This window comes from Dermacentor albipictus, unplaced genomic scaffold (genome assembly GCF_038994185.2).
Source record: "Dermacentor albipictus isolate Rhodes 1998 colony unplaced genomic scaffold, USDA_Dalb.pri_finalv2 scaffold_12, whole genome shotgun sequence".
Lineage (NCBI taxonomy): Eukaryota > Metazoa > Arthropoda > Arachnida > Ixodida > Ixodidae > Dermacentor > Dermacentor albipictus.
The window spans coordinates 15,353,468-15,374,288 of NW_027225566.1; the positions used below are offsets into that span (position 1 = coordinate 15,353,468).

At 45.3% G+C, this 20,821-nt stretch overlaps 1 protein-coding gene across 1 annotated transcript in view; it reads right to left on the reverse strand.

Annotated features, from left to right (window-relative positions):
* LOC139051566 (solute carrier family 22 member 13-like) overlaps window positions 1-20,821 on the reverse strand; it is a 468,022-nt gene that overhangs the window by 39,160 nt on the left and 408,041 nt on the right. Inside the window, exons 8-9 of the mRNA XM_070528531.1 lie at window positions 20,208-20,422; window positions 4,318-4,499 (exon numbers count right to left, since the gene is read on the reverse strand). Of these exons, the coding sequence (XP_070384632.1) occupies window positions 4,412-4,499; window positions 20,208-20,422 (303 nt within the window). The 3' untranslated portion in view covers window positions 4,318-4,411. The remainder of the gene's footprint in view (window positions 1-4,317; window positions 4,500-20,207; window positions 20,423-20,821) is intronic.

The following is a 20,821-nucleotide window of genomic DNA, read 5'->3' on the forward strand; positions in this document are numbered from 1 at the left end:
GCATCACGGGCCCACAGGTTGCATTTACGCAGTTTCGCGCATACTAAATGTTACTGCGACAAGCTTGGCGCTTTCTCTGATCCCCAACATTTGTGTAAATAATTTCGTTACTTTTTGGGATATTTTTCAAGCGCAGTGGGTGCGGTTAGCGAAAAGCAGCTGGGTCGTGGTGCGCAGTTAAGTTTCGCGCTTTAATGCACCGAGAAGTTGACGGCGCTTTCTCTGACGCCCGACATTGCCGAATATTATTTTCGGCACTTTTTTGTTATTTATGAGGCACGCTCGCCGCGCCTGTCGTGACGCACCGAAAAGCCGCTTGGCCATGGTGACAAAATTAGTTTGGGGCGTATTGAATGTTACTGTGACAAGTTTGTGCCAATATTTAAGGCCCCGCAACAATTTAAGCCTTCTTTCGGTAATCGCGCTTGTCTAAAACGCGATGAGCAATTCCCAAGGGTGATAAGACGGGTGTGTTGCTTGTGCCGGCAGAATGCGCAAGAGATAACGCCAAGAAGCTTAAACGCTAGGCACTTGTAACTCGAAAATTCTGTGTTTTGAACGACTGAAAACATGCTTTGAAACCAAGCATTTTTCTTAAGTCCGAGTAGAATGAATTTTGCTAGTGTCCAGCATGGTCTGGCTGAGAGCCTGTGTTGTGGCAACGTCTGTGTATTCGTAGCGTACTATCGCGTGCTGGTGGGCCACCAAATTTACTTCGTCATTCTGTTGGGTGCCATGTGTCCAGTTCCACCGACGAGATGCCGTCTCAGGCTTTTGGATGAGAACGACGTTTAGTCAAATTTTACTTTCTCCGGGAAATCTGTCTCAAACGCGCACTTGCGATTCCTGTAAATAAAAACACGTAAATTAATACAGATGGGAACATAATTCCCCGACTGAATGGGAAAAGAAAAGAAAAGAATACCAATGGTGGATGCCAAAGACTGATATGAAGCCGTGCGTGCAGTATCTAAAACCCCAAAGAGCGGGGCTCGCGCTACAGTGCAAACGTGGCGCCCAACGGAATGACTAATTTCAGCGCGCCAACATTCACCGCTAGGCCAAAGCCGCAAACGGCAAGGAGATAACGTAAGCTGTTTGTGGGTCCGGACCGGTGGTAATCTAGGAGACGTGACGCACGTCCGGGGGGCGGCGACATCGGCCACACAAGCGCTCTTTTTCCACCCAGTTTCTGTTTCAAGGAGCCTTCCAACGGTAACTAATTGTTCGCGTAGCTCCCAAATCAACACCGCTATTCAAAATTTGATCGTTGGGATAAGTAGTGTTGACGACGGGCCCCAAGGTACTCCTTTGCTGTAGCCACCTATTGCTTATAATTAAGGAGTTTTTTACCGTAACTTCGCTAATTACACACGTAACTGCGGAAGTTGCTCCATATCTAGAGACTGCCAGTCTGTATACTCGAATGGTAAACATAACGTTACCGTGATTCATATTGGTCTCATTAAAAAAAATTGGTGCAACTAAAAAACACCTTGTATACCGATGTACTTATAGTACTTGTCTAGGGGTACGAGTTGTTGAATTGACAGCACGTAATCACTCGTCTCTTCGTTAAAGTCATATTTCTAGGTTTTTCCGTGCAGAACTTAAGACCTACATTCTGCGTTGCCACACATATTCGCAAGTCTGTAAATATCTCGCGTTGTCCGCTGTAGCTCTAGTATCCCTGTCGTCCGCATATATATGTGCAGGGACATCCTGCTGCACTATTAGACAATACGCATCAAGGATAAATTAAACCAAAATTCAATCCTTTGCAGTCGTCTTTGTATGTCCTTAACATAAAGTGTGAACAGTGATGGAGACAGAACACATCCTTGTTTCAGTCCTTTCTATATTTCCCTACGTTCCTTACATTTTCTGCCCTCTCATACAATTCGTAGTGGTTTGTCTATTGTCTCAATATATCTTGCTCAGCAGCTCCACGAAATTGTCATCTATACCTTCCTGCTTGAGAATATTCAATAACAATTCCCTGTCTATGTTGTCGTAGGCTCCCTTAAGAGCTTGAATTGCTAAATATAAAGGCCTTATCTGAAATCTCTCTGCACTTAATAAGTAGAGATATAATATCCTCTATTCGTCTTTTTAGTCGGAATGCATTCTGTAGTGCCCCTAGTACGTCATTTTTCGCCGCCCGCTATGACAGTTCTGACCTTCCGAACGCGCTTCGCCCCTTATTACCTTCAGCCTAGCGTCTAAAGCATTCAATGCGGCTTCAACAATTGCACCGACGTGCGCACGAGTGGCAGAACATGACCAGCAGACCCAGATTTTTTTTTACGCCTAGAGGAATGCTTGCTAACAAACCATGGACCAAGAAGCACGAGTTTTATGTAGTACCTCCTGAGATAAGTCAGTCAAGAGAAATTATATTCATGCTGTATTAGCAAATCGACCTTCGACAGTACGAAAATAGCACACTGTTACTATGACAAGAGCTTCGTAATTGCCAGAAAAAAGCAAACACGAAATGCGGTTGGTTCTAGCATTAGCTCGCTGTGGTATGGGGTTTTTACGGCGTCCAGACGAGAAGGATAGAAAGCTGAGCTAGTTGGTAAGGATTCATAATGCAAAAAGAGGTGAGGTGTGCAGACAGGACACAATAGTAGAGAAGTGGATAACACGAACGCAGACTATCAACTGAAGAGAGCACTGAGGCGAAAAAAGAAAGACACAAAACTCCTTGGCGCAAGCTCAGGAATGGTATCACCCCGTGTCAGTCGTGTACGTACATGCGCCGGTCTACACGAGAGATAACTGTTAAGGCACTTAATCTCTTCCTTATGTAAAGTGATTGAAGGCTTACTCACGCATGCACTTCCACCATTATAGATATGCCATGCCTCTACCATAGGACGCGTATCTTCATTCTTATGCCTGTACAATATCGTGCATTCATCTAACTCTGGCGTACAGTTACAATTTTGGCAATGTAGGGAAAGATTAGAAGGCGATCCACCGGTTAACGACCTTATTATGTTCCATTAGCCTCTAAATGATACACCATCCCGTTTGCCCTACGTAGAACTGGCCACCATGAATTGCGAGCTGCTTAACAAATTGCGAGCTGCCTAATAAACCTCGTTTATGTGCTGTTTTCTTATGAATGCCCGTGCAAAAGTAAAACAGTTCCCATTAGCTCTACAAAATGCCCAAGTCAACCCGTCTCTCGGAATGCACCACGCGTTTTGCCACCAAGCGGAGGCATGACGTTGTTTTTTTTTTCTTGAACATGTTCCGATCGCTTCGAACTGAATGAGAATGTCTTAATTTCCTCTGACCTTGGCCTACGCGAACATCAGAGCGATCGGCTACGAAGGCGCTGCTGCGTTATTTAAAAGACACTGGACTTTCTGACAGATTGTGACTTCACTGCGTGTCGCAGGATTGTGCGGTGACACTGCATAACACTAGGAACGCCTTTGCGGGCTGCATGATAATACCCACAGAAACAGTTTGTGTGTACGTGCATGTGTGTTTATTTCGATTTTTCTTTATTTTTTATATTTTTTATCCTCTCTCTCTCTCACCTATCGCATCCCCTTGCCCCTCCCCCAGTTCAGAGTAGCCAACCGGAGATAATCTCTGGTTAACCTCCCTGTCTTTCCTTTGCCTTTCTCTCTCCATCTCTCTCTGCGGAGCAGAAATAACTGAACCGAAAACGTGAAGAAAAAAAAAGCGGGCCCCAACAAATAAAGTTTCATTGCACATCCTGGTTTTGTCACCCGTGATATCATAATGCCAGCGGAAACATAGTCTAAACAATTCAGTCCGAGCAAAATTCTTGCGCGTGGCGCCAAAGAAGATGCCAAACGACATTACCTAAAATGAAAATTTAAAGGCGCCACATGCACGAAGGAACGTAGGCTCTTTTTGCTCGAAGACCCGCCGTGGTTGCTTAGTAGCTTTGGTGTTGGGCTACTAAGCACGAGGTCGCGGGATTGAATCCCAGCTGCTGCAGCCGCATTTCGGTGGGAGCGAAACCCCAGGTGGCCCAAATTTACGGAATCCCGCACTACGGCCTGCCTCGTAATCAGATCGTGGCTTTTGCACGTCAAATCTCATATATTATTTCTTTTTTGCTCGAGAAGGTGATCCAGCTAGCGACTAGCCACCAAATCGGGTCCTAGCATGCGCTACAGAGAAGTATGTTGAGACGCACGTTGTGGTGCACGCATCGCATACCTCATGGGTCCGATAATTTGACGTGAGGGCTCGTGGTGTCGTAAGCTTACAGCGCCGACAGCGACAACTACTTTTGCAGCGCTACACGCCATTACTCCTACTCACCAATTCTTTCGTAAATGGTGCCAGAATGGCACCCAGTCGGCTGGTGGTCACCGTCCAACCCGTGGGCAATGTCCTCACCTGGGTTGGGTACAGTTCAGATATCTGAACGAAGTTCACGGAACTGGCACAGGAGCTGAAGAGCTTCGTCATGAGCATAAACAAGAGCTGCAGCCACCCGATGTCTGCGTACAACAAAATGGGACGTAATAACATGAGAAGGTTGGCAGAAGCTGACATAAATGAAACCAAGCAACAATAGAACACAGAGATCAATAAAGTGCAGGAAGCGATATATAAGGATAATAAAAAACACAATTATTAACACGTGAATGATACTTCATTTCCCAATGTGCTTAATGAAAATCGGGTTAAGCTGCATTTCACTGCGAAGGCAACGCCGGAGTGCATAATTATATAAATGATGATATTATCACGTGGTCGTGACCTCAAAGAACACAGTAGCAATACTGTGAAAGGCAAAAACTAGATTACAGACAATACAGAAAATGAGTCCTCAGTGTGCGAGTACATCGAAAACAAGTAGTCACTTCACTCATTTTTCAGCGGATGGCTTTATTTTTGGCGTTTCTGTGAGCGCGCGCAAAGCCGCCCGGCCCAAGCGAGTTGGAAGGCGTGACGTCACGACACCTTCGTCGGATAGCCAGCCGGACGGCTGCGGTCATTCAAGGCGCGCCGCCGCCACCATCGCGAGCATGGATTCGGGTTCTGGTGCCTTCTACCAGCGATGAGTACACGTCTGTAGATGAGGACCGTTCCAACTTAGCAAGAAATATATCCGCTTACGGTTACGAGCCTTCCGCGTCAAGCGGCGAAGAGCAGGCGGCCTTGAACGTGCCGGTCAGGCAGTCCGGGCCAGCAACATGGCAATTCTTTTTCCTAGTAAACTTGAAGTGTAGTGGCCGCAATTCGTAAAGTTATGTTACGTAGGATGCCTAGTTTCGTGACCTGCGTTGAGGCAGAAAGGCAGCTATTGCGGCTGAATCGTAGGTAGCGTAGCTCGCCGCTTTGTGCTTACCTACGCTGTGGGCTTTCGAACGCTGCACACTTCGTTTTTACGCGACGAGGCACGGCATGTGTAGAATTTTCCAGCCATTTCATAGCCCTGTGTTTACGGCTACTATCACATTCACGCCATTATAAGCCATTTACTGGTTGAACTCGTTGAGATGGGCGGCTGCGCTAGGAACCCATCGACCAGATCACTTAGCTACATCGATTCTGTGGCCATATAGAAAGGAAAATCTTTGGCTGTGACATTTACTAGGGAAATGCTTGCCGAACAACCAAGTCATGAAACCAGACGCATGATCATGCAGAGGCCTATGAAAATCCGTAATTTTTTACTTGGGGCTGAAAAGCAACGTGTGAAAAGGCAATGTAGATAAATGTGCTGCGCATTTTAGATTACTACACATGCATGCTGTTGTCTGGCATTCATTCACTGGCTGTGTTTTGTATATTGGATCAAGTAAAAGAGCGCTCGCATGGTGTCGTTCAATATTAGACGCAGCGAAAGTGAATACAACATGACTATTTTGTTTTGTGACAATAACATGCATCCGCAAGGTAAACAATTTCTGTCACAACCTGAGAATATCTGTTCTTGCACAGCCAATGAAAGGGTAATTTCCCTTCTTTCAACAAACGCTCCTGCGGTCCCCGCTGCGGCTACATGCATACAGAAAGAGAGAGGGTCTGTTGCCAGAACAACAAAAGGTGGCAAAAACAGCTGACAGTTACGAATGCATCCCTAAGCACCCGCTCTTTGAATTGTATTGCCTCAACAGGAGCCTTTTGAGCGGCATGCCAAAGATTTTGACCACAGGCGGGCTGGTCGCATAATCATCGTCGATGAAGTGGCCCGCGCAAATGAAGCCATTTTTTTAGAAGTCTCCATGCTGGGTGTGGTGGCTGACAGGCACGTATGCAAAGTTTACGCACCTTCTCGTCTCTGGGAAACATGCGCGATGGCGTGTCACGACCGATCATGCTGTTATAACAGCCGTGGGCGCAGTAATGTCTGGGCGTTTTCTTCCGCCGCGACGAATGCGTCAATAGCGATCGACGACCGTGCGAGCACGCGTGTCAGACGCACCACCTGCATGGAGCGCTGACGGGGATAATGTTTCAGACGGACCACGTGTGAACATAGCCGACAGCGATGAACAAACGCTGCAAGGGACCGACACTTCGGAAAGACTGCGCCGGCTGTAGCTGACCTTGGCCGCGCGCGCGCGGGAGTGTCATGACGTCAAATTTCAGCTTCCCCCGACGGCCGCTTGGAGGCAAGGTGCAACAGAAAATCGCAAAATAAAGGCGTTTCTCGTTCTTTTTTTCTAAGCAGCTTGTTGTATTCGTCATTTTCAACAGCTCAACATTTCTTCTGACGCAAAAAAACCACCCACCAACTTTTGTGTCCGTATCCCTTTAAAGCACAACCAGAGCGGCGAACACAGTCGGCGATCGTCGAAAATCTGATCAGCGGGTCAAGCGCGTCGGCTTTTATACAGCAGTCGTCGAATGTTCCAGACTAATCGTTCGGACCCGCGTGCCTTCCACAAAGTTCTACACCATTCACGTCACATGATGAAATCAGATAACACAAGGTTCGGCGACAACAGACAGCCGGGTAGAAGCATCGATAACTTTCCAGAAACTTCGGATACAAGCAGGCGCGTCCCGCGCTGTGCGATTACATGTGTTAGCCGGCGAAACGTGGTCGCCCGATAAAGATAAGTACACGTGTCCATATTAAAGGATATATGTTACGTAGAACACCCGAGAACAGCATTCATGGGCTGACATACTGGAAGAACGCCAGCGTACGCTGCTCCAGCCTCTCCAACGCAGCACTGCCGCTGCTCTGCATTGCGGGGATAGTTATAATGGCAGTAGAACGTCTTTGAGAATAAGGTGCGTTCAAGCTCCGTGAAGTATAAGACGGGGACATAACTAGTCAAATACGCATGATCACGTGCGTCAAAATGAGCTTGCACTTGCGTGCATCGCTCATCTCGCGAAGCATGCCCTTCTGCACTCTTGGTCGAGGTTTTCTTTTTCCTTTGCTGAAAAAGCAGCCGAATAAATTAGGTGAGGGATCGCCAAGCACGCCTCCACTTTTGTGCATGTGTTCGACGTAAAGTGCTTAAAATAACTTCCAACAAAATTTTTCGCAAATAAGAACGCCATGACTTACAAGCAGCTTTCTTCGTAGGGCATATGTTTGTGCGAGTGATTTCACTAGGTTAAATGCAACTTGTGTGTTGAAAAGAAAACAAGCGTGTCATTTACCTGTGGTAGTCGCTATAAAGCTATAAGGAATTTCTCCGTTGTTCGGCTGCTACCCCACACAATATCCAATATCTGCCCGAATATATATATAAGGGTTGGGTTGCGTCATATCAGACAGCTTCATCTTTTACATTGCTCTACAACAACATCGAGCGTTCCAATGGCGCAAAATGTATCATCAAGCACAAGGTCCACGATAAGCAAAACGAACCGCCGGTGGCGATGACCCAGGTCACTAGCTCTCACAGTACGATGTTTCAGGAGGCGTGTAATGTCCAGACGCCAGAGTCGCATGGTGTCGCCACCTGGCAGAGCCCGGTGGAAGCATGCTTAAAGGGACACTAAAGCGAAAAACGATTTCTTCTGCATCAGTAAATTGCCGTTCTACAACACTAAAAACACCCCTCTTACAACGATAAGACATTTGGTAAGCCAGAAATAGCGCAAGAACGAAATACGGGTGGCGACGCCTACTTGAGTTCCCGCACCTGGGGGCTGTGACGTCATGGATTTCGATGGCATCTCCTAGGGCCTACTAATTATATATAGCGGTACAGATTGACTACATTGTGTTCTAAAAGAATGAAATATTAAACATGGCAAGTTTCGGGAACCTTTATTCAGCCAACGCGGCCCAAATGCGAAAACATACTTTGGTATCCCTGACGTCACGCTGACGTTGAGGCGTTGAGATTTCGGCGCGAAATTCAAATACTGATAGTTCTACCTCCATTTTCTCATCTAATAATCAAACTATTATTTTGAAATGACTGCCTGCAGGGTTCTCAAACAATACTCCATTAGTCTAAACTGATTTATTGTTTCCCTTTAGTGTCCCTTTAATGGGGCAGCGCCAGAAGGGAGTGCGGCAAGTCCGCGCCGGCCGTAAGCGTGTGTTAACGCAGGCGTCCACTAATCGCCACTACAGCGTGTACCCCAAGGTGCGTGGGATGTGTATCCGCTCGCGCTGCCGCCATAGTGCTGTGACGGTAATGAGGGGCATGCGCAGCCCGCGCACGGAGGGTTGCGTTTCGCTGCAAAAAAATCGCCGACGATTGTGGCACTCTATAATGTGAAATTCTCGCGCAGCTCTTTGTGTGTTTTCATTTCGCGATATGTTGGCTCGTGCGGGCAACCTGTCTAGTGCGGAACGTTGTAATCGGAGTGAGATCTGGCGCGGCTGCCTAACTAAACAGGTAGATCACGAGAGGCAAAAACCCGTCTTGCGCGGCGTTGCGTTTTTCTATTCACGCTTTTGTCGCACCCTCCTCCTCCGCTTTCCGTCACATGATTGCGCTGCCCCAGCCCCCTCCGCTTTCATCCTGGCGCTGCCTTCGCTATCACCGACGTTCAACTTCCGATGCACTTCACGCTGGCTTTCATGCTTGGCTGTGTTCGCTATAGCTCGGTTACGAGGCACTACGCTAGCACTCGCCGCCGGAACGCGTGCCGAAGGGCTGTGCTCTAAAACGGCGCAAAGCCAAGTCACCCTTACGCCAGGTATTAGACCGGGCAAGCTAGTGCTGCGTCACGTTCCATGATATTTAACAAAAGGAAGCAACCTCGCACTCCATTTAATTGGTACTGCCGTAGCCATTCTAGTGCTCCGGCTTCCAGCCGCCATTAGCGTTCTGCTCTCACACATTACTTTATCCTGATAAAATACGTATGCGTACTACACCATAGTGCATACACTGGTCTAGGTGGAAAGAACACTAAACGTTGAAGGTTATTGCTTCATTAATTAGTGGCACATATATGCAGTAGAAGCTATATTGAAAGAGGGCCCACAGTTAGAAACTGCAGCGGGACTTCTTGTTCTTAGTTACATATTATATAAATAAAAGGCGTCAATTGCGGGTATGACCAGAGAATGAATTACAGAATTTCTACAGTGTTGAAGCAATAAAACATATTGCAACAAAACACAACATAAAAAATGTACATAATAACGAACATAGAAAATACTTCAAAGGAGAGATGCAGTTTAAAAGCTATATAAGCTCTCAGTGAACTTTGGTATGACGATAATGTTGGTGAGGATTTCACCTGAGCAGGTAACTTATGCCACATTTTCACTAGCAAAACCAACAGTTAGTTTACCATAGTTGCTGCGTTATTATGGAAGTAAAATGTTATTTTGTAAATGCAACCTGGCAGTATTAGGATTTGCAAGACTATTCCCCCGCAGGGGCATCTGCGTCAGCAGGCGTTTGGTGTGTTGTGACAACACGTACCCGAGCACACGAGGGTTGGAGCCTCCGGCATGTAGCCGTGCTTGGATTAGCCGTGTCCGGGGAAAAGGGGATCGAGGGGGCTCAGCCAGTGCCGGGTGATTGGACCTTTACGGCCGCTCGGCGGCGGCAACATACCCCTTTGGCCTCGGCTTCACGTGGATGGCACCCCGGGACTCACCCAACCGGGGGAAATCGGCAGTCGCCTCTTCCTGTCTCTTCCTCTCGAATCTTCGTCTTTATCTCTTACTTTTTGACCTTTCCTGTCTTCTCCTCTCTTCCATTTACTTCATTCTCCTCGGCGGGAAGGCTTAACTTTGTGTGGGATAGCCAACCTTGGTTATAACAGATTTGGTTATAGTAGTGTCGTACAGCTGGCGCATGCAGGCCGTCTTTTCACGGTCCTGCAGCATTCCCTTGGTGGGCTCCATGGTGGGCAGCTGGCGGCGCTGCCGAATTTTCACACATATCTATGGCAAGTTCTTCTCCAACATTTTCTGATCGCCCTCACAAACAAGGGCGCACCGAAGAAGTTTTCAAGTTTTCTGGCCGAAATAATGACAATTTTCCAAGATTTCATGTTGTACATTCAGAGAAAAAGAAAAGGCAGCGAGAATGACCTCAGCTTTTCTTGTTGCAAAGACACTTAGTGAAGCTTTTGGCCTAGGTTATAAAGTCTCTAAGTTGGCAAGTGGCGACCTCCTCTTAGAACTGCGTGATAAGGCACAGCACGAGAAACTCTCTAATCTAGTATCCTTTGTGAATCTTCCAGTAACGGTCACACCGCACCACACAATGAACACCACCCGCCGAGTCGTTTCCGATGCCGATCTCATGGAACTGACTGAAGCCGAACTACTGGAGGGCTGGAGCGATCAGAATGTGACCAATGTCAAGAGAATAAACGTCAGGCGCGATGGCAAGGAGATTGAGACAAAGTGCTTAATTCTAACTTTTGCATCAAGTATGCTACCTGAGACCATTGAGGCTGGCTACATAAAGATCCAAGTCAGACCGTACATCCCCAATCCTCTCTGATGCTTTGTGTGTCAAAGATTTGGCCTCAGTTCACAGAACTGCCGAGGCCGCCAGACTTGAGCAAAATGTAGTACCCAAGAACAACCATCTGACAATTGCGAGAATGCTCCACACTGCGTGAACTGTGATGGGGAACACGCCGCGTAGTCGGGGTCCTGTCCACTATGGAAAAAAGAAAATGAAATAGTCACAATCAAAGTTAAGGAAAATATATCGTTCAAAGAGGCACGCAGGCGGCTAGCATACCTGCCTGCGTGCCTACCTGCCATACCTGCCTATCTTAGTTCAAATCAAGAAAAAGAAATGGGCATGGGCATGGGCAGGACACGCAATGAGGGAAGATAACCGATGGTCATTAAGGGTAACGGACTGCATTCGAAGAGAAGGGAAGCGTAGCAGGGGGCGGCAGAATGTTAGGTGGGCGGATGAGATGAAGTTTACAGGGACAACGTGGCCACAATTACTACATCTATTATATTTGCCCTGACTCATATTTTGGAAAAGCACGTGGCTTCCGTTATGCAGTCTTTCTGTGATAAATGTTAAAGAACCCGGCACAATATGGGTTCACAAAGGACCGGGACACAACTACGCTCTTAGAATTCTCGGATTACATTAACGCTGCGATAGAAAACAATCGCCTTATGCTAGCATTGTTTTTAGACCTATCAAAGGCATTTGATACTTTTGATCACACCTTATTGTTGCAAAAGCTGGACAACCTAGGTTTCAGGCGCCGATTTTATGAATTCCTTGAGGGATATTTCACAGACAGATCGCAGTGTGTTAGAATTAAAAACAAATACAGTGAATTTAAAGCAATAAAATTCGGTGGTCCACAAGGAAGTACTCTGGCCCCATTACTATTTAATATCTATGTCTCTGAACTGGGTTTTTTTAATTTAAGATCAAGAATCTTCCAATATGCAGATGACACAGCATTAGCACTAGAACTCACTGATCTAAATCTTGGGTGCAAAGTGTTTCAACAGGATTTGTGTAGGGTAATAGACTGGCTGACGCAATATTCAATATACATAAATCCACAGAAAAGAAAGCTTACCTGTTTTAGAAACCCACACAAACGAATGCTCCTAAGGCAGTCTCTCTTTTTACATAACTCGCATTGCGCTCCGTGCACATGTAATGCAATACCATAACAACCAACAAGCACGCTGTGCTTAGGTTGGACAGGAAATGAAAGCCTGTGTACCATGTGAAGATGAATAAAATTTTGATTTGATTTGCAGGGACAACATGGCCACAATTACTACATAACCGGGGTAGTTGGAGAAGTATGGGAGATGCCTTTGCCCTGCAGTGGGCGTAACCAGGCTGATGATGATGATGACGACGACGACGACGACGACGACGATGATAATGATGATGATGATGACTGGTGTACAAAGGATGGTTAGATGAGGCTACGCTATAAGTCGTAAATGCAGTTTCAACATTTCGTGTATCTATCGTATATACAGTGCAATCTTATTGTGTGGAAGATTACGGGCCGTAGGTGACGAGAGTAGTAGCCCGATGTTCGGTTTTGCCCTTTATATTCTAATCTTTAGAACTATAGATCAGTAAGGCTGCTACGGCTGTGCGACTGTTGCCGCCGTGAGGTGCATGCGCAACAACTTTGTTAGGGCATAGACGTGCCTGCAGGCACAGCAATTGACTGTTTAGAACCTGCTCCGACCGTGGTGGCTAGTACCGGGGACGTCATTCTTGTCACCAGCCCTAATAAGATAAATTGAGAATAGTTTTCTGATGCCTTACGGCTCTGACTAATATTGTATTTGTGGACACGTGGACAAAAATGTTCCGAGTGGCTTAGGGATCGCTTGCCTTCTGTTGGATTCCCGGCGAAGAAAGCAAACTCATGGCAGCTGCCTATTATTCCACGTTTGAATTCACTGCTACGGGAAGTGAAGTTGCTCCAATATTTCAGTCGCATTTGCGTAGGGTACACGTAGCTCTGACTTGCATGTTTATCGAAGTTCAACATACCCAGATATTTGTAGCCAGCGGTGGCGGTAACATCGTGTTATTGCTGCAGGTGGTGCTAGCCTGGAAATGAATGCCGGCACTTGGCTATACAACGCAGGCAGTGGATCTTGGGCTCGCCTCTGAGAGAGATGTGCATTATTTGTGGTTGCACGGGCTCTCCTTGTGCAGCTGAGGTAAGTAAAGTTCGCCACAGTCTCATTCCACATCTTCAACTCCCTCCCGTATTTCTTACATTTCACGCCTAAACACGCTTCCGTCTGGTTTTCCACATTGGAGACAAGTAGTAAGAAGTGTTCCTGCTACCTCCCTATAAAAAAAGGCGTTCATGGCGGCGCTCCTGTGCTGACATTTGCTGCACATTGCGCATAGTGCTTGCTCGCAAAGTGCTACATACAGCCTTGTCCGAAATGGCGCCGTAAAGTTTCGTCTCAGCATGCCATGATTCTATCCCCCCACATTCGCGCCACCTTGACAGCTGCTGCCGTTGACCCTAATATTGTCACCACCCCTCCTTCTCTCTCAGCCATATTTAAGCCAGTACCACGGCCACCGTCGCGTCACCGCCACTATCTTACCCTCTAACGCTTTTTTCTACAGCAGCGCTGCACCAAGCATAGGCAAGATTGAAATTTGAGAGCGTTTGAACATAATGCGTGATTCAAAAGAAACTAACAAAACCTGGAGGGCCATTAAACAATACAATTGAACCATAGAGAAAGACACATAACAAGAGCGGATACTCGACGAAAAGTGGCAATGGGAAATACGTCACGCTGAAGTATTAACGCCGACCGTTTGCTGCCGCGAGCATCGAAAAAAAAAAAGAATGTGAAATTAGATTAGCAGGAACTGGTTTTTTTTTTCTTTCCCGGCAACAGTAAACATATCTCCGTATAAATTTAATTAAACGTTGCGGCTTACCTCCGTTGCCTACCGACCGGCGAATCGGCGGATGACGAGCCAGGTTCATTCATTCATTTATTTATCCAAATTTCTTTGTACAGGGTGGATTTACTGGTCAATCTTAGCACGCAGTGCTTGTAAAATGACCAGGCAGTTGGTGAAACAACATATTAAATTCATATTACCACAATTAATACATTCTCTCGCATATATACACTGAACACCGTCCAATGCAGTAAACAAAAACAAACAAACAAACAAACAAAAACATTTTGAGTTCCTGTTTCATTACACAATGTTGTCAAGAAAAACATCAAAGTCAAAACAAAGTCAAAACATCAAAGCGATACATAAATACACCAGTCACTTACAGGACTACAACTCAATTCTTTAAACTGCTGAATTCAAAATTATACACAGGTATCGAAGCAAGAACAAACAAAGTTGAAAACAAGGCCGGTAAACAATTCCGTATGAGTCAACTGGCTTTGCCTACTAAATGTTTATTGAGCTTGCACACCAATTTCTGATCGCTTTATTCATTTTTCGTTTCGTGTTTATTGTACATAATTCATCACTCAATTGATTAAATACTGAAGGGACATAGTAGTTCCGGGTTCTTTTTCCATAGTGAGTGTAGACACGTGGTTTCACGTACCTCTCAGTTTGTCGCAATGTCACGTTCTTTTTTACGGCAACCCTGAATTCTTTGCTGAAGTAGTTATTCTTCAAAACTACATAATTAAATAGTTCTTTCACTGGCAGTATACCCAGGGCTTGGTATTTTTCCCTTGTACCTGCGCTATCTAACGTTGTACCGTAGCTTATGCTCTTGACTATTTTACGAATTACGCGATTAATTTCTTGTTTTTTTGTTTTCAGAGCAAGTGCCGTATAATGTAATGCCATACATAAGTAAAGACTCAGCTAGCGCCTTAAATACAGTAAGCTTTACTTTAAATGGAGCTCTGCCTCGAAGGTGATGCATCATGGCAGCAATTGATCTTAGCTTTTTACATATGTATTTAACGTGACTATTCCAATTAAGACATTGATCGAAATGCACACCTAAATACTTTACAGTTGATTCAAGTGGCAAAGGTAGGCAGCGGCGTGAATTAAAGTCTGACGAATGCAAAAAAATCCTCCTATTACTTGTGATAGCCTTGTGGGGATTCTTAAAACAAATTAGCTTTGTTTTCCCTTTATTTATGTAAATATAATTTTCCTGAAACCAATCACATAATTTAACAATATCACTTTGTAGTTGTTCGAACCCTGTATCAATGTTGGCAACATCTATAGTAATCGCAGTGTCGTCCGCATACTGGAAAATTTTTGAATGTAATGGTAGAAGGCTGAGGTTTAACATAAATGTTAAAAAGCAGGGGTCCTAACGTACTACCCAGAGGTACTCCATAGTTTAGCGACTCCAAACTGCTATATGTTTCTGCTAACCTAACACACTGAAATCTTTCAGCAAAATAACTTTAAAAAAACTTAATGAAGTGTCCCCGAAAACCCAGATATTGCAACCTTTTCATCATAATGTTATGGTCTATGGCATCGAAAGCTTTTGTTAGATCTAACATTAAAGCCAGGATCACTCGGTTGTTTTCTATCGAACTGTTGATGTAATCGGATAGCTCATCTAGCAAAGAAGTTGTATTTTTATTCTGTGTGAAACCAAATTGCGCATTATTGTTCAGTGGAAATCGATCACAGAACGACAGCAGCACGGATGCTACATGCTTTTCCATTAGGTGGGCAAGCGCTGAAAGGATAGAAATCGGTCTGTAATTTCCGCAGTCATTCTTTTTTCCATTTTTGTATATTGGCCTTCTGTATATAACAACAGAAATTTTCATTTCTTTCAGTATATCTCCAGTTTGAAATATTCCGTTTAGAATTTTTGATAATACATCTTTTAGTTCCTTAAAATTACTACGGAGGTCTCGATTACGAATCTTATCAAAACCCGGAGGCTTCCATTCCTTCAAACCCTTGATGATATTCCATAATTCGACTTCAGATATTTCTGGCAGAAAAGCTGTGTTCGCGCATGTGCGTTTAGGTTTGTATTCGGTGTGCCCATCGCGACTTGTTGCTCTTAGTTTTTCCGCTGCATGCAAGAACGTGTCATTGAACTTATCACACATTACTTCCGTGTCTACTGTGGGGAAGTTCTTTTTTATCACGTCTTCAACGCATGCGTGTTTCAATCGGCCCATCAGGTCGTTTACCAATGCCCACGTTTTCTTTACGTCATTTTTATTTAACGAGAATTCTCGTGAGAGGTATCTTCGTTTCGCAAGTCGCAATTTCGCTGTCACCAGATTTCTTATGCTATCTTCGGCTGGTCGTTTCTGAGCGCTCTGGAGCGCTCTCGCGAGTGGCGTTGTCTTCGGCTGGTTGAAAGAGGGTGCGCACCCTGCGTTCGGCTGGTTCTTCTCGATTGCTCTCCTCTATCTTGGAGCGCTCTGAGGCGCTCCGAGCGCTGTCCTCGGAGCAGTCATCGAAATTGAAACGTCATCGCAGCGCCGCGTCGCTGCTGTTGGCGACGGCCCACCGTAACCTTGGCAACCTAGGCCACTGCATGCTGGCGTCTCGACGAACGCTCTTCCCGCCGGCACGTCCGCCGGTTTTTCCGGCAGCGCCGGGAGCTTTGGATAGGCGAATCATCGGACGTTGGCAGTAGTCACGTGGCTCCGCATCAGCAATTTCTTCCTCCGAGAGCGAGTCGCACGTTCGGCTTGCGCGCTTGTCCCCTACCTCTGAGCTCGGGAAACGACCGACCTACCCGACTCTGCTTCGGGGCATACAGGCGACCAGTCGAAGATACCATTAGTGAACAGTATTCTGCTCTTTTCGTTACATCGTGCGGTTCTTTCTTGCTATTCTGCCATGCTTTGTCCTTAAGGTACCACAATTCTGATATTTGGCGTGATCCATTTACTGTCAGGCTTTTTCTTCTTCACCTTTACTATTTTAGTGGAACCTTCGTAAATCCTATTGAATGTTTCAATAAGACTACTGTACATGGCTAAGTGATCAAGCGGTAAGAGTGCACTCCAGTTTGTATTTTTGATTTTTGGGTCAACTTGTGCATTATCGATAATAGTTCTTGTAACCAAAGCCTTTCCTTTCGTTATTGGTTGTTCAGACATAATTGCTAACAGGACAAAATAATGGTCATCCAGTTTGTGCTTAACGACTCCGGATGTATACCGCTGGTTGGTTAATCGAAGGATGATGTGGTCAATGCACGATTTGGAAATTTTTGAGCCCAAGTATTCCTCTCTTGTGTACTCATGTATTGCGTTGTATAACGCATGTTCAGCTAGCAAATTAAGGTAATCAGTTACAGTTCTTTGAGGCTCTTGGCAGATATCTATATTTATATCGCCTACTAAAATCAGGTGTTTCTCGTTCATATACTTATTTAGTAAAAGCTGCAGTTCCTCGATATATTTGTGTGTATTCAAGTTTGGCGGCCGATAGATAATACACAGAGCGTACGTAGTGTCCACTTTACTAATCGACAAGCAGCTTCTCCACACATAGACACATTACTTCAATAATTATTCAAGGCAACATCTATTGTGTGTATAATAGGTTGGTTCAATAGAAGAAATGTTTAGAGAAATAATAAACACAGAAACGGTATGTTTGCGTGTTATTCGTTTACTTCCGACCGAAGCAAGAAATATCTATTTCCATTTCACCTGCTTGTTGGGACAGAGTGAAAGCATAGTGAAAGAAATTTAACAACCGGGGACACTCGGCGAAAATTGCCAGCAGCCTAGTATGAACAGTCCCGGTAGTTTGAACACCAACTGTTTGCTGCCGCGAGCACCGAAAAAAAGAGAATGGGAAATGAGGTTAACATAAATTGCTTCATTTTTTATTCCTTCCCGGCAAAAGTAAAACTATCTGCGTATAAATTAAACTTTGATGCTTACTTCAGTCGCCTAGTGACACGTGAATCGCATAATGACGAGCCGAATGCGTGCGTCATTCGTCAGAGCCGTCGAAGCGAGCGAAACCGGCTTCGCATCTTAGCTAGGTCCTGTTCGGCGACCCCCTACCTATTTTTCTATTTTTCGAGTTAGCCTGGTTTGATGGGCTCCTGGCAAATTCTTGCGTTTCTTCGCAACTTCGACATGACACCACTGCTGCACTATTGGACTACTGCAAGGCGAGCAATTTTGCTCGACACTCTGCGATGCATTTCAAGCAATTAGGCTTACGGCATGCCACCTAGGCTAGACTTGTGACGCAGTTAACGAAAAACAGCGCGCCCATGGTAGCGCAGTTAATTTGAATTAATGACGCCTACTTGGAGATGTTTGCGTCGGTTTCTATGTGCGGCAATATTATTTTAACCTATTTCGATAGTTTTTGGCATGCAAGTCCCACAGGGCACTGTGACTCAGTTTCGCGTGTACTGAATCTTACTTCAACAAGTTTTGGTGGTTTCTCTGACCCCCAACAATACATTCACTAGTTTAGTTACTTTTTAAGATACTCAAGCGCATTGCGCGCGCCTGAAGCTGTGACCCGGTTAGCGAAAAGCAGCCTGGCCGTGGCGCGCACATAAGTTTCGCGCTGTAATGCACTGACAATTAGACAAGGTCGTGGTGCTTTCTCTGACGTCCAACATTGTTGAAGATTATTTTCTGTACTTTTTGTTGCTTATGAGGCACGCTTGCCGCACCTGTCGTGACGTACCGAAAAGCAGCTTGGCCATGGTGATACAGTTAGTTTGGCGGGTACTGAATCTTACTGCGACAAGTGTGGGCCAATATTCAAGGTCCCGCAACAATGTAAAACCCTGCTTTTGGTAATCGCGCTTGTCGAAAACGCGACGGGCAATTGCCAAGAGTGATAACACGGGAGTGTGTTGCTTGCGCCGGCAGAACGCGCAACAGATAAGGCCAAGGAGCTTGAACGCTAGGCATTGTAACTCCAAAATTCTGTCTTCTGAACGACTGAAAACAGGCTTTGCGCCCACGCATTTGTCTTCAGTCCGAGTAGAAGGAATATTGCTAGTGTCCAGCATGATCTGGCTGAGAGCCTGTCTTGTTACCCGCCGTGGTTGCTCAGTGGCTATGGTGTTGGTCTGCTGAGCACGAGGTCGCGGGATCGAATCCCGGCCACGGTGGCCGCATTTCGATGGGGGCGAAATGCGAAAACACCCGTGTGCTTAGATTTAGGTGCACGTTAAAGAACCCCAGGTGGTCTAAATTTCCGGAGTCCTCCACTACGACGTGCCTCATAATCAGAAAGTGGTTTTGGCACGCAAAACCCCGAATAATATTATTAGCCTGTCTTGTGGCCAACTTTGTGTATTCATAGGGTACTATCACGTCCATTGCATACAAGTTATGTAAACACGCAGTAGCCCGTGCATTCGGGCTATTAAAGTGCAGGAAATAAGGCCTGGGAAGAGGAGAATGATTGTAAATAAGATGTTTTCGTGGTATGTAGGGCATTTTTTGGGATTAGCCGGGTATTTTCTACGCCGTGTGAGTAAAAGCGATCCGCTTTTGTGTGTAATGCCGCCCATTCACCAGTTTCGCACGTTCCGCCTCTACACGCATTATTCGTATGTGTTAATGCCAAAATGGCACTTCCATGTAGTTTTTCTTTCTTAGCTGACATCGTCCGGTGGAGCTTCGTAGAGGAACTACTGCTGCTTAACAGGTGCCGCAACGTTGGATAAATGCAAAGAAAGCCGCAACGAGGATTTATATAAAATAAAATAAACATTTCCTCATTTCACATGCCGTCTTGCGTCTTCATTTAGCTGTACGTGGCACATATTCGATGGAAGCTTGTGAAGATAGCAATGAATTTTAATACTAAATCAATTTCGCACGAAGGCTGCGATTCCGCTGTAGAACAAAAGAGAAAAAAGAACGCAAAAGATCAGCGCAGCAGGCGTAACGCGCACCAGCTAGCGTTGAAAACGCGCTCGCCCAGACCCGAATCCGCAAGCGTGGTTCATGTATTAACGCCGACGGCGTGGTGCGCTGCAGCCAGTTCAACCGCTAGGATCTATGGCAGTGTCCGCTCTTGTTGAGTCCTTTCTCTCATGGTTAAAGCACCTCAGACGGAGTGAAAGCAGAGTATCAAAACAGCATCGCGCCGCATAGCGATGCGGCGAGGGAGAGTGGAGAATAGCGGGAGAGAAGGAGCGCCGCATTTTGTTTTCTTACGACTACAGATGAGCACTACTAAGAGTCCGAGTAATACCAATAACAGGGAAGCGCCAAGAAAAACCTAGTATTTTTTATTTGCACTAAAGCCTAGCTTTCACAGCAGTAGCAAGAATGATATGACGCTGAATTTCCTAAAAATTGTACTATTCTAAAATGAAGAGGCATGTACCTGATGGCACAAAGATGACGATGAGCGAGCACAAGGCAGCGGAGACATAGAGGAAGACGTAGGCAGTTCGACGCTTCATGCAGTTGATGAATAGTATGGCTATGAATTTCTGGGGATACTCCATGCAAGCCATCACGAAGAAGCTCAGGTACGGATTGGTGCCCAACAGGATGCTGGTATACGTGAGGTTGTAATAGAGCAGCGTCGAAAAAATTCTGCAAAGAGCAAATTGATCACACTCGCTTCATTGATTCATTCATTCGTTCATTTATTTATTTAGTTGTTGAGAACATACTACAGTCTGTAGACAAAGCAAGTAAGACTGGCAAATAAATTCAGGCAATATATATATATATATATATATATATATATATATATATATATATATATATATATATATATATATATATATATATATGTATATATATATATGTATATATATAGCAAAAACATGATTCAGTAGTAGAGCACGTTATAGTAACTGCATGGAGTTAAGTCATGCAACAAAGCAACGCACCGTATTCTAAAACATTCATATGCAATGTGATATTCAGAGCCATCATACTTTGAATCCTGCTGTCCTGAAAAAAAAATAAACAGATACTATACTTTCA